This window comes from Artibeus jamaicensis, unplaced genomic scaffold (assembly GCF_021234435.1).
Source record: "Artibeus jamaicensis isolate MK-2021 breed Jamaican fruit bat unplaced genomic scaffold, CSHL_Jam_final scaffold_1964, whole genome shotgun sequence".
Taxonomy (NCBI): Eukaryota; Metazoa; Chordata; class Mammalia; order Chiroptera; family Phyllostomidae; genus Artibeus; species Artibeus jamaicensis.
Window position 1 is genome coordinate 25,482,897 of NW_026522030.1, and position 13,611 is coordinate 25,496,507.

General features: G+C 39.4%; 1 protein-coding gene across 1 annotated transcript in view; it reads right to left on the reverse strand.

Annotated features, from left to right (window-relative positions):
- Positions 1–11,270, reverse strand: part of LOC128626019 (BDNF/NT-3 growth factors receptor) — a 147,122-nt gene extending 135,852 nt beyond the window's left edge. Inside the window, exons 1-3 of the mRNA XM_053656207.1 lie at positions 11,252–11,270; positions 9,439–9,486; positions 3,533–3,721 (exon numbers count right to left, since the gene is read on the reverse strand). Of these exons, the coding sequence (XP_053512182.1) occupies positions 3,533–3,721; positions 9,439–9,486; positions 11,252–11,270 (256 nt within the window). The remainder of the gene's footprint in view (positions 1–3,532; positions 3,722–9,438; positions 9,487–11,251) is intronic.
- Positions 11,271–13,611: the final 2,341 nt, after the last annotated feature.

Sequence of the window (13,611 nt, forward strand, 5' to 3'; positions counted from 1 at the left end):
TACACAAGTTGGGAGGCTGAGTAATTTTTGAAAAGCCACTTCTGAGCATTGTCTGTAAAATAAAGTACCCTGAATCAATCTGGTATCATTTATTGTTCCCACCCAGTGTTATAAATCTTGGGAATTTCACATAAAATATTTTAATAAATGCCTGTTCTCACTAGAAAAATTAGAGTATCTAGTAATACCTGGCTCTGTTTCAGCACAGCCATCAAAATGCCATATCATATTTCTGATCTGGTCTGCTTCTCACATTGATTGACCTGCATAATCTTATAAGTAATTGGAATTTGGGACCCTTCCTCTAAGCTATCCTATTACAGTGCATTATAATTAAAGGATGATATCTTTAACCATTGGCCTCTTCTACAAGACCCCCTGAAGGAAAGCAACACACATGCCATCATTATCACCAAATCTGCAGTCCCTAGCACTGTAGAAGTATTATAGGTAGTCAATAAATATTTAGTGAATTGAACTTTGCTACATTAGATTCTTACAATTCAGTAAAATAAAACTGAGACCACTCTTTCTTTGTAAGATCACACAGCTATTTGAAAGCCAACATCTTTGGGTAGCCAAGAAGATTTAGAAAAAAGAAATAAGTATGCTTGCTTGTGGCCTAAGCCTCTGATAGGTCCAGAGGTAGGTGATGTACTGTTCAGGTGACATTTTGCTTTAAGCATGTGAGAAAAGTTCTAGACTTTTTGTGAGATGGTCTTAAATTTGTTTTCCAGATGAAACCTACCCAAGTTCTTGAAGATCCCTTCTCTAAAGGTTCTTTAGAGGTTAATTGTAAAAATATTCAATAGGAATCACTTAATTAAAAGATAATCTCACAAAGTTGTATAGGCCTATAGCAACAGATCTCTCTGTATGTAAGGTCTACGCATTTTAAAATATTTTAATTTCTTAATGCCTACAATCAGGATGTTCAAAGATTAGATTTTTTATTAAAATTTTATTCCTGCTAAAATTGTTATTTAAATCTGTTTAAATGGGCTAATATAGTATTGAAAACATGTCTAACAAATAAACTACTAGGTAGGCAAGTTTAGTAGGAATAAAGCCAATGAAAAAGGCTATGGTCATCTTTACATGTTGCAAGTCTGTTAGTAATTAACATTTCAAATAATATATAGCCACATCTGGTCAACATCTGGCCAACATTAAAAGTACCTCATGTCTCATGCTATGAAGGAATAATTCAGCAGATATAGTTTCTGCTCTCCAGGAGCTTACAGTCTAACATAAACAAGACTACAGAAACACACATATGAGAGTGGGCATACTCTTAACCAAAGGCAACAGATACGTTGAAAATAAAGGGAAAAATTAGGGGGTAAAGAATAACATTAAAAAAGGTTAAAGGTAAGGAGAGAAGTAAATTGCTTATTAATTCTCATTTCTTTAAAAAAGCATTCATGAAAGATGTATAATTGTAAATGTTCTTTAAATCATGAAAGAGTATATGACTTGAAGCCTAGAAGAAAAAAATTTTCTTCTGCTATAGGATACTGAGTGATGGAAAATACTAAGCTGAGTAAGGATGGCTGGGTGAAGAGCCTTGGACAACTGTCGAAGGAAGAAACCATCAAATGGAGAATCAATGGTCTGGATCCCTATAGTAGAGGACAGAAGCTGAGGGAGGCTACAGGTCTCCTCAAATGTCTTGCAATTCCTTCTAAAGGAGGTGGTATAGAGTGGTTAAGCCACAAAACCAAGACTCCTCCAAAACAATAAAAATTTGCAATTTGAAATCTTTATAAAAATCTCCATGTACTATATATTAAGGAAATGACCTGTGGAAAGTTTCTCGTGGGAGTCCTAAAGGAAGAAAGAACTTTTAGATAGAACCACAGACTTAGCATCTACATAGTCCACTTTCTTCTATAGGATCTCATTAATCTGTTTGTTTACTTGCTTTCTTGTGCATGTTTTTATTTTCTTTTATTGGACTTGTTGAGATGATGCTATCTGCTTGATTATTCAGCTTTATGTTTTCTTCTGTCGACAAAGGAGAGCAAACTCTTGAGGACAGGTTGATTTTAGTCAACCTCAATTATATAATACAGCCTCAGGCTTACTGAAGTATATTATATAGCCTGATACTAGTGGTGACAGGAGTGTCAAAGTACTGTGTTCCTAGGGAGAACAATCAAAATGATGCATGCTCTCCCATCATAATAGCTTGCTTTGCCTTATTCAATATTTGACTGCCTTGCAAGGGTATTTCAAAGACTTTTGGAGGATGCTTATCTCTACAAAGAATACACGTCTTTAAGAAATGCCTCCACATATCTTGTTAACACCATAATGACAAGGTTAGAATTAAAAATACCTTGATTTCAATTAATACATTTTATTTCAAGAAGCTCAATAGTCTTTGCATCTGCTATTCTATTTATCTTGTCATATTACATATTTAACTGAAATCTATGGTGGGGTCCAGACTTACATACTACAGACTTATAATTCTGTTCTTCCTAACAACTAAACTCAAATCCACTATGATAATATCTTGAGGTAAATTTGAATAAATAGTAGGAAATAACATGTGTTTTCTCATCTGTGAGCCAATCTGATACTCATTACTAAGCCACCTTATCCCATGAAGAGTAAGTGAAAAGTAAATCCCCAAATGCTAACTTTGTAATAGTTCTGCCTCACTTCTGAGGCAGTGCAGGACAACAGCATTTAAGATGGAGTGAAAATATGCAAATAAGCATAAGGTACCCATTATTCAGTGCCAGAGAACCCTGGGATATCGGCTTCCTTCATAGCTCCTTATTCATGTATGAGGGAAGTCCTGGAGTTCCACTGGTATAAGGCCTGCTTGTCCATTGTGATTTTATTTTTTTGTTGTCCTTAAGGTTGTGCTCCATTTTTTATATTGGAGCAATGTCCAAAAACAATAGAGTAAGAGTCTCTGAAAAAAATTTTAAGTTTTTGATAGAGGCTAATGGGTTAATTATGTTCTAAAAAATATGTCAACATACTTAACATGTTCTTTGCTATTGTGCAATCACAACAAGTTTCATGCTGAGAACTAGGACTAAACAAAGAACACAGAACTATCAGAACTGATACCACCTGTGCACAACATAGCACTTTCTGACTACCTAGAGCGTACATTTTAATGATTTTCAATAAACCAAATTTAAATCCCACCAATTGCCTGTCTTTCAGTAACTGATATAAGTGCATTCTAATGATATTTCTGGTTTCTTTCTCTAGCTTTTTCAAGATAAGCATGCCTTGATTCCAACTTCATGCTGACAAATGGTTTTTGGAAAATGGATTACAAGAGAAGCCAGTAACTGCCCACAGTCCCAAGCCCAGCAGGAGACACACCCTTAGAATTCCATAAGCAACAAAGTAAAGAATCTATTCCATGGTCCCAAAGCCCCAAGAATCCTGACATTTCACTGCCCCCCTTCCTTGAGTCAACCCTGTCAAGGGCTCTGATAAGCATGCTTATAGATACAGCTATGCAGCAAATGGGCCAATAAGTATAAACAGCTGTACTTACATGTGTCTGGCTTGAGCTGACTGTTGGTGATGCCAAAGTACTGGGGATTTTCAATGACAGGGATCTTGGTCATTCCAATGATGACGGCATCAGGGCCGCCTTCTGAAGACGATGGGGTGTTACTCCCGTTGGAGATGTGATGAAGCGGGCTGGCAGAGTCGTCATCATTGCTGATAACTGAAGCTGGGCCTGGAGTTGGAAAAAATACACACTGCTCTGTAATGCTTTAATGTCTTTGTAACTCACATACATAGCATTCACCCACTGAAAGTGTGCAATTTGCAGAGTTTTAGTATATTCACAGAGTCATGGAATCATCAATATACTCTTATTTTAGGACATTTTCATCATTTCAAATAGCTGTCATTTTCCATTCCCTCCCACTCCCAGCCCTAAGCATCCATAAATTTACTTTCTATCTCTATGAACTTACCTATTCTGAAAATGCCTTATAAGTGGAATCATAATACATGATCTTTTGGGTAAAGTCATACATAATACTGACTTTTTTCACTTAGTATAATATTTTTAGGTTCATTCATGTTGTAGCATGTGTCATTATTTTATTCTTCTTTATTGCCAAATAACATTTCATTTTACAGATATATCATATTTCGTTCATCCGTTCACCAACTGATGAACATTTGGGTTGTTTTAACTTTTGGACTATAATGAATAATGCTGCTATGTACAAGATTTTGTGTAGACATACATTTTTTTTTATTTTAGGGGTGGACTTGCTTGGTCATATGGTAGCTCTCTGTTTAACTTTTTGAAGAACTGCCAAACTGTTTCCCAAAGTGGCAGCACCATTTTATATTCCCACCAGCAACGTGCCAGTGTTTCAATTTCTGTACTTCCTTCTTCTGTAATTTAATATGCAGTCTTCCTCTCTGTTCTCTGAGCATCTTTAGAACACTCACTCATTGAAATTCCCAGCATCAATCTAAGATCCTGATGTACTAGAAGCTCAAAGATCTGAGTTTCTTTTTCTATTCTTCGGACAAGACACTTACTTTCTTTTTACCTCTGCATTCACTTACATTTCTAAAATGTTATCTACTTGTTATTTCATGAGACTACTGATATGAGACTGTGTTGTAAATTTAAGTGTGCTTCATGAGTATGAATTGCTATGGTATTACTAAATGAACTTACAACTGCTGGCCTAGAATTACCTTGGACTGTGCAATTACTCTGTTCCTCTCTCTGTATATGCTGTCCATAGCTGCACCACTTTTGCCTACAATATAATGGCTCCATCCCATAGTAATTTACCTGCTTTGTCTTTAGCCATAATATTATTTATTTACAGAGTCATTCCATGAATGTCATTATACTAAAGCAGTAACCATAGAATTTTTCATAAAACGCTTTAACTTTCTAGTCTGGTCTCAAGAATGCATATGCCAACAAATGTGGCCTAGTGTCTTTTGTCTAAACCATTTATCCATTGGCCACTAAACTCATACTGTTTCAACCAAAAGTAGATTCACAAAGAAAGAGATCTGTATGAAAGCTTCGAAACAATTAAGATCTTGGTGGCTCATGGTGATCACTCATACACAAAAAGTAGACAAAGCTGCCTAGACATATATTAATGACAGGTGTTTTTGCAGTGTACTGAATGGGTGCAGGGTCCCATGGAAAGCAACCACTCACTGGCTAGGACTATCACCATAAGCTAAGAGGGAGATAGGAAGGAAAGAATGATGAGGAAAGTCAAAGGGAAGGCTGTAACAGGCAGAATGGAATAGACAGCCAAGGCAAATGTGTACTAGGGAAAGGAAAGACTGAATCACTATTTCCTGAGTAAGAGTATGTGTACTCATCCAAGCCCCAGGATATGTGTTTCAGCACCTCCATCCATTCTTTATATCTTCCCTCAGACTTAACTATTTCAATGAGATGCACCACAATTCTAAAAACAAAAGTTTTTGTGTCATACATTTTTAACCCCCTATGAAATATCAGTAATCCATCTCTCAATTCTAGGTCTGTTTTCCCCCTCAAATGTGGATTATCACAGTATGTAGTGATAACAATTGGACATTCTCCAGCTAGCTGAATCTTAAACAAACTATGCAGGAGGCAGCCAACTGCTATTATAGGTAATTTTTAAAAACATTCTCTCAAGGGGATATGCATTTAAGATGCCTTTAATGATACACCCTGGCTTAATTCTGCAAACAAGTCCTCACACAGCCAATTTAGAAGTCACAGAACACTCAGAGCAAAGGCAGTCTCCCCAGTTGTGCTCATCTTGTGCCGAGATCACTGGCATTAGCAAAGAGAGGAAACTCTGCCAAGAATAAAGACAAGTTCTTTCTAATATCCTTAACCATCCCTGTTTTATGATTTGCTTCCTGGCAGGCCTGGATCACCCAGAGCTTAAACCCAGAGATGGAAAATACAAATGTGTTGGGCTAAGGTTTCTACCTCTTGTCAATAAAACCTCCCCCCGCTGGCTCCCTCACTGTTCTTGGTGCAGCTACCCCTCTGTTGAGGTTACCCAGGTAGGCTACTGCCTGAACTTGCTAAGCAGTCAAGGCTACACATTTCTCAACAAATTCCAGGCTACACATTTACCCTCAGAAATACAAGAATTGTCATGTTCAAATACCCCACATGCTGCCAGGAGGCCAGCGATACTTGCTCCTGGAGCCCCGGCAACGATTAGAAACATACTGATCCCAGTTGCTTTCATCTCTGATTCTTCCAGCCCAAGTTCGAATAAGATGACCAACATTCCCATAGCATTTCATCATTTCAGAGAAGGCTGATACCTAGAAGACAATGTTGGGATTCTTCCAGGAATCTGAGCTCTGAATCATCTGCCACAGACACAGCAGGGCTCTAACTTAAAGAGTTCAATTGAGAGGCTTGCTCTTGCTTCTCTGCCGCCACCAAAAGACACCCTTTCCTTCCCCTGGCCTTTCTGATTAAAACCCCAGACTCTGAGGTAACAGATCTAAAGAAAACGGGCTCTCTTTTAGGGTTGGGGGCAGGGAATAAATTTTTAAGCATAGGAGTGATATAAAGGACCAGAGGTAATTTTTCAGAAGCCTTTTCACTTTGCCAGAAGGTTGCTGTTGACAAATCTGACCAACATACAAACCTCAGCCATTTATCAACTGGAATATTAATTCCAGTGCTGTTTTCTTCATTATTGATGCTCCAGATCCTGGAAGATTGATGTGGCTGGCAAGGTTACAGGGATTCAGCCCATTTTTCTAGGAACATTTTGATCTAATGGAGCTCAGCAAAGTTGGGCAGGGGAAGAAAAGCTCTCAGCGGGGACAATGAATGTCTACATAATTTGACAGCAGCCTGTCTGTGCATGTCACACGATGTGTCATTTTGTGTCTGTGCACGTGCTTGAGGAGACACGATGAAAAGACAGACAGAAGAGTCAGGGGCACATCACAGTGTTATAAGAATTTCACATGAGGACTTGAGAAAATGTCTTATAAAATGAATAAGAAGTTTTAAATTGCTGGGTATGTGCAATTTGCTGAGTTTGGAGTAGAGAGTTCTAATTACTGAGCTGACAAATATGAGTTATGCCTGGAAACATTTTTAGCTTATTTTTTAATATGCCTCAAGTTCAAAGAGGCATTTTTCTTTTCTCAGAGCTGTTGGGTAATATGCCCTACATCTTTGACTTTACAGACCCTATTTTCCTGCAATAAAAATCAATGAAGGTCATCCGGTAAGGAATGTCATCTCTCAGGACCAACAATGCCTTCAAGGTGACCAGAGAGATAACTGTTCTTGAGCAGCCATGTTAAGCATGTCATTTATTTTCTGTATTCTCATGCTTTAACATCTTGGGCCTTGGTGACACTGGAGCCATCAAGGGTCACCCAGTTCCTACAGATAGTGAAGAATTCGCCCCTGAGTGTACCTTTCATATACAAACTAACTAATCCATAACCAACACCCCAAGCACATTTCTTATCAAACCATCACTCCTCAGGCACATTATCCATGTGCCTGGTTACCCCAGAGCCAGGTATCAGAAAACCAGGGACAGCTCCTACACCCCACACCCATTGAAGTTCCTCAAGCCATCCGATCCTAAACCTGCTAACCCTGCCTCACCAGGCCTTCCTGAGGAAACCATAATAAAGGCTCTAATCCACATTTTCCCCTCACTCCCTCTATCTCCTGATTGACCCAGGTGCTTCCCCCCGGAGCCCCCCTGAGATGTGGCATGCCCTCTTCTCTTGGGAACTATCAATAATGAATTATTTGTTCATCAATGGCAGTCATCTCCTGACCTTTTGGCCTCACCGTACCTGCAGAATAACAAAACCAACATTTTAAAGCAGCAGCACCTCTCATGAACTGTAGCTGAAAGAACAATGCTGAAGGATTCTTTCTGCTGTGGCCTCAAAGGGTGAAATCGAAGCTTCCCAGGCACCAGCACCTCTGTGCAGGGCAAACTGGCCTGAACAATGTTTTAGTGGTTGCAGTGATTTGCTGTTTAGTGGAGGGAAGACCCCATCGCACAGCACTGGTGTAGGAAAGTTTATCACCCAGCTCCTCCTGCCTCCATGACATACACACACAGCACAAGCCGTAAAACAGGGCACCTTCAAGATTGTCCAGCAGGACACTCCCTGGTATCTCGAAACAACTATGATCAGCAATATCTGAAATCTGCCCTGCAGAGTCTCTGACAAATACTGAGGTGGCTGAGCTTAAGGTTCCAATTTGATCATATTTCCATTTTTCCATTGCTGGCTAAAAGCTTTTCCCTTGGAATTCACGGGGCTGGTTGAGGGTCAAACCGATTGATATCAAGCTCAAAAAGGGAAATGAAGCAGGGTTCCTCATATGGATGGATGAACACATATGGGGTGGGTGGCTCAGAACTGAAAGGCTCCATGACACTGATACAGTTCTCTTTGCAATTTTACCTACAGTCAACCTTGCAAACAAAACAGATACTAACCAACAGATACCCACAATGGCTAGATCTTGGAAATGCATGTGCAAAATGGAAGAAAATCTGTCTTCTCTTGCCTTCTAGACAATTCCTGTTCATTGTCCCTATACCCAGAGAAAATACTGAACAAATTGGAGGTCCTGGGAGATTACACCTGATTTCAGTCCTAGAGATGAGATACATTATCTTCACTCATTTGGTAGTTACAAGCTCTGCTTTTTAATTGTCAACACAACAGCAAGGGATAGAATGCAATCAAGCACAAATCACAGTGTCTGGATGTTAGTCTTGTTTTGGAAGAGAAATAGTCATAAACAAACAGCTGACTTACCAATTCAGAAATGTATTGCATCAGAAATGTATTCCTCTCATCCTGGCCAATGAGAGGAAGCAAAGAACCAAGTTTTTCCTGACTAGAGTATTCAGTCAACTGTGCTGTTTTATTTCCTTAACCTTCTTTTTTAAAAATATTTTTATTTATTTATCTTTAGAGGGGAAGGGAAATAGAGAGAGAGAGAGAAATATTAATGTATTAGTGCCTCTCACGCATCCCCTGCCAGGAACTGGCCTGCAACCCAGGCATGTGCCCTGACTGGGAATCAAACCTCTGGTTTGATCCTCTGGTTTGCAGGCCTGTGCTCAATCCACTGAGCCACACTAGCCAGGGCATCCTTAACCTTCTTAAAAATGCATCAGTAACCTAGAACTAGTTGACAGTTGACATGTCCCCATAGGGTAAAGACAAGTCAACTTCAAAAATACAGAACCATAACTTAACTCAATTAGCAATGATAATGCTTTTTCTGGAAGAATTCTAGGCCTCTTTCTTTAGCAAATCAGAAACCAGAACATGAAAAATGATTCAAGGAACAACAAGTATGAAGAGGGCTAAACAGTTTCATCTGAATTAACACAAGCTCATTACTTATCCAAAGAAGGAGTAACTACTTACCAACACCTTGTCTTGATTTTACTTTCCCAAATCCAAACCATGAGAAATCTGAAAACCACAACAAAACATAAAATAAACTTCGAAAGAGAAGCAGAAAAGAGAGGAATTCAGCACTGTCCTTACTAAAATAACTCCAGGTCCCCAAAAAGCTCCACTGAGGACTGACACTTCCTCTCAAAACAGCCAACCCTTGGATTTGTGTGTAAAGATTTATTTCTCATCCCGAGAACATGAAAGTTCAAGTCAGATAAGGGACAGCAGCCCATCTTCAAGAAAAATGGCCAAAACCCAGGGTTAAAAGCTCTAAGCAGTTTTCTTCCTCCCTGGGTTTCTCTCTTTCCCCAAAGCATGGAGTCTAACAGAAAAGTTGCACAAAGCATCTGACAAATGCACTGAGGTTCTGAACCTCAGCCATGTAGGAAAATAAGAAGAAAAAGCAGATTTTTTTCTGGAGCTGAGACAGGCAGTAAAAGAGGACCATGAAATCCTGTGGGAGAACTGACCCTTGGGCTGGATGGGGATTCAAGAGGGAAAAAAGGAATCGGTCCTACATGGATTCCACGACTAGACTTGCTGTGTGATGGTGGCCGGAGGAGCAGCTCAAGGCAGAGCTGTGCCTCTTACAACACAAGGCTCCGCTGGCACGTGTAAGGCAAGGCCTGCCAAGTGTTCTGAGGCACTCCAGTGAATGAAGCCACGATGAAATGTCTATTGTTTCCTGGGCCCAACTATTTTCCTCCAGATAGTTTCCACTGGGCCCAAAGTGAATTCTGCACAGCGGGGAAATCCTTGGATACAAGGCCAATAAAGGAATGCAACCCAAGTAAGGAACTGTTTTTCTGAGATTTTTTAGATCTGTAGTGGTTTTTACAGAAATTAGTATAAAAAGCTGTGTAGAAGAGCCAATTTAAATGAAAGAATGTATAGAAAGCCATTTGCACACTCAAAAATGTATTACAAAATTGTTGTCATGATTACTATTTTTTTCAAGTATATTTAGCCTTTCCTTCACTGGCATTCTAGAATTTCTGTTCTCCAAATCCTAAGCTGATTTTCCTTCTGATTGATATTCCTGTGAATGCTTTCTTCCAGGTTTTAGAAGACAGGTGGGAGATGGGATGAAGGTCTGGCCTCTATCCAATGCCAGATAAAGATTCCTTTGCACAGAAGACAGTGAATCGCATTCACAGGGTCCTGGGTCTAGCAAGGCAGGGCTGTGCCTGTGGATTCCTTAACTATGACCAATCTCTTCCAAAACAGAATGTATTTTCCTACTGATCACTTTTTGTTTTCTGTATTTGTTTGATTTATATAGTTTTGATTAAACTGTATATTGAATTCTTAAGACTGCTTTTCTATCTGGACATTTCTTCAAAACAATATTTCTCTTTTACAGAAAACCCACTGAAGGACATAGCCATCCCTCACCAATGCACACAGGTCAGGTTATTTTCATTCATTTCCTACAACAAACACAACTGCAAGAAACATCTTTACACATCTGAAGTGTTCCCATCCTCATTTTCAAAAATTATTCCCTCAGGGTAAATCTCAGAGACAGAATCATTGGATCAAAAAGATGAATATTGTTAAGGCTCTCAACACATGTAGTCCAATTGCTTTCCCACTGTATCTGGTTTACTGTCACAAACAGTGTATGAGAGGGTAGGAGTGTATTTCCAATAAGAAAGATAAGGGTGAATCATTTCCTACATCCATCCTTCCATTGGTATGTCTCCACCTAACTGAGCAGAGACCTGGAAAATACCTACCCCTGACCTGTCCCACAGGAAACCACTCACACCTCATGTACCTGAGCTGGTGTTCAGCATGGCTACAGAAAGGACTGCGGATTAGAGAGAGAATCAGAATAAGGCAGATAACACTTGTGCAGTCATTATAATTCACCAAGTGCCTCCCCCAACCCTGGTCACTTCTCCCTTGGTCCTCAGCCAAACCCTGTAATATATTATCCTCTATTCATTGACAAAGAATTGAGACTCAGAGAGGCTGATAGACTTAGCAAAGGTAACAGCCCACAGTGACTCAGCTAGGGGTTATTTTTTTATTCTCTAAGAGTTGCTCTTCCAAAAAGAACCAAAATTAGCCAAAGTTCACAACATTATCATCAGGATTCAATGTTATATATAAAAAAACACTTTAAATAGTCATATATTATCATTTATTTATTCAACAGGCATAGCAGAGAGTTCAAAGAGAAATGAGCTGCATAGCCTTCTGTCTTCTAAGAGTTTACAGTAAAAAATCCACTACCCTGGAAGTATGTCCAGGGTGTATGGGACTCAAAGGAGAAGCATCTGTCCAACTCTAAGGGGTGGGGCCTAGGAGTTAAGGCAGAGTTCTCTGGCTTCTGGACAACAGGTTAGAATTAGCTAAGAATGGGAAAAGCAGGGGGCATTCTTAGTGTAGTAATCCAGTCATGGCTAGCATGGGCAGTCCTGCCTCTGTCAAGGGGCTGATGTGGAGGGAGCTGAGAAACAAACTAAGGGCCAGGCCCAGAGTTTACATTTTATAGGTGACTCCTCTTCACCATCCCCCAAAGAAATCTCAGACGAGGCAGTAACAAGATCAAGATTAGTTTTAGAAAAATCCTTTGGGCTGCAGTGTACAAACAAGATTTTGAGAGGGCACGAGACTGGTTAAGGAGGCTTCTTAGACAAAGCAAGGCATGAGAAAACTGTGGCCTGAATCAGGATCTGGGGAGGGGAGGACAGGGAAGACAAAGAGATGGCTGTCAGGCATATTTAGGGGGATCAACAAGACATGGTGACTGATTGCAAAATGAGGGGAGTATGGGAAGTAAACAACAAAGGTTATGGGTTTGGACAATGAGATGTATGATGATGTTGCTCCCAGTGTCTCCAAGGAACTTAGAAGGAAAACAGGGTTAGGAGTTTAAAGTGACAACATTGGTGTGAGGCACAAATCCCAAATTAAGACGTCTATGTAAGGACAGGTGTTTGGATGACAATATACATGTCTAATGCCCAGAATGGACTTGCCCAAGTTCAAAATCTCATAGTTTTATGGGAAAGCAGAAGCTAGATCCTGTACCTAGGACACATTTCTTGTTTGGGTACATAAGACAGCCTGTTTTGCAGGAAAATAACAAAAGGGCATCCAGCTGAGGCTAACTTAAGACAAACTTATGCCTAACTTGTTAAAAAAATTTTTCTAAGTTTTCTTTAACAGTAACACAATTATTATGTAAGGCAGAATACAATCTTCCTGATCGTACCTCAGAGTACTTGGAAAATTTAATGGACCAGATTAGCAAGGTCACACTGGTACATCTGTCCCACCTCCCCTACCCTAGAAGCTGTCCCTTGTCTGGCAGTTCTTTCACGATGGATTTAAGCAGTACTCTTAAAACTTTAACACTAAATTTCACCAGCAAAATTTTCCCACAAGGCCAAAAAGAAACAATTTCTCAATTTCCTGTGATGTTTCACCCATTGGGAGTCAAGTCTTGCCAAACATTCTTCTATATTCTGTTTAATAAGAGACCCTTTATTCACTGCAAAATAAAGGGCTCCTTCAAAAGTAAATGTAGTTGCAGTGTGCTTAAAGGAACTCTCCCTTTTGGAATCTAGACCAACAAGGATTCTAAATTATGAAATTAACCAATTAAATCCATTGTATGTTGAAGAAAGTTCAATCTTCCCTGAGCAGAGAAAAGAAAGGTATTAAAAAAAAAATAGCGCATTATCACACTGACAAGTCTAAGAGGAGACTTAAACTAAATAAAATAAATGTCTAGAAAGATTGCTTTTCAAACATTTCCCAAAGGAAACAGCTAGAATTTGGGGAGCTGAAAAGGAATATTTATGACGCCAGCAGGAGAATCAGAGGAAGGAGCAATGAACAGGCAAAGTGGAGAAATTCAATCTTCCCAGTGGGTGCTGACTTGCGCACACACACTAAACAAGGTTGTTAGAAGGGTTCTGAACTCCAGAGAATACAATTTCTGGATTTTTTTCTGTCAAGTTACAGAAAAATCATTTTAGTGTGTCAGGAGAAAAATCAGTTTCCCTCCCTTTTAACTCTAGAGAAATTAAAATTTGCAGTGTTCTCAGATTAAGTTCTTCATGTATTAAGGCAAGACTTACCACCCTCCATCCCCAAGAAAAGCATCTCAAACATTCTAAAGGA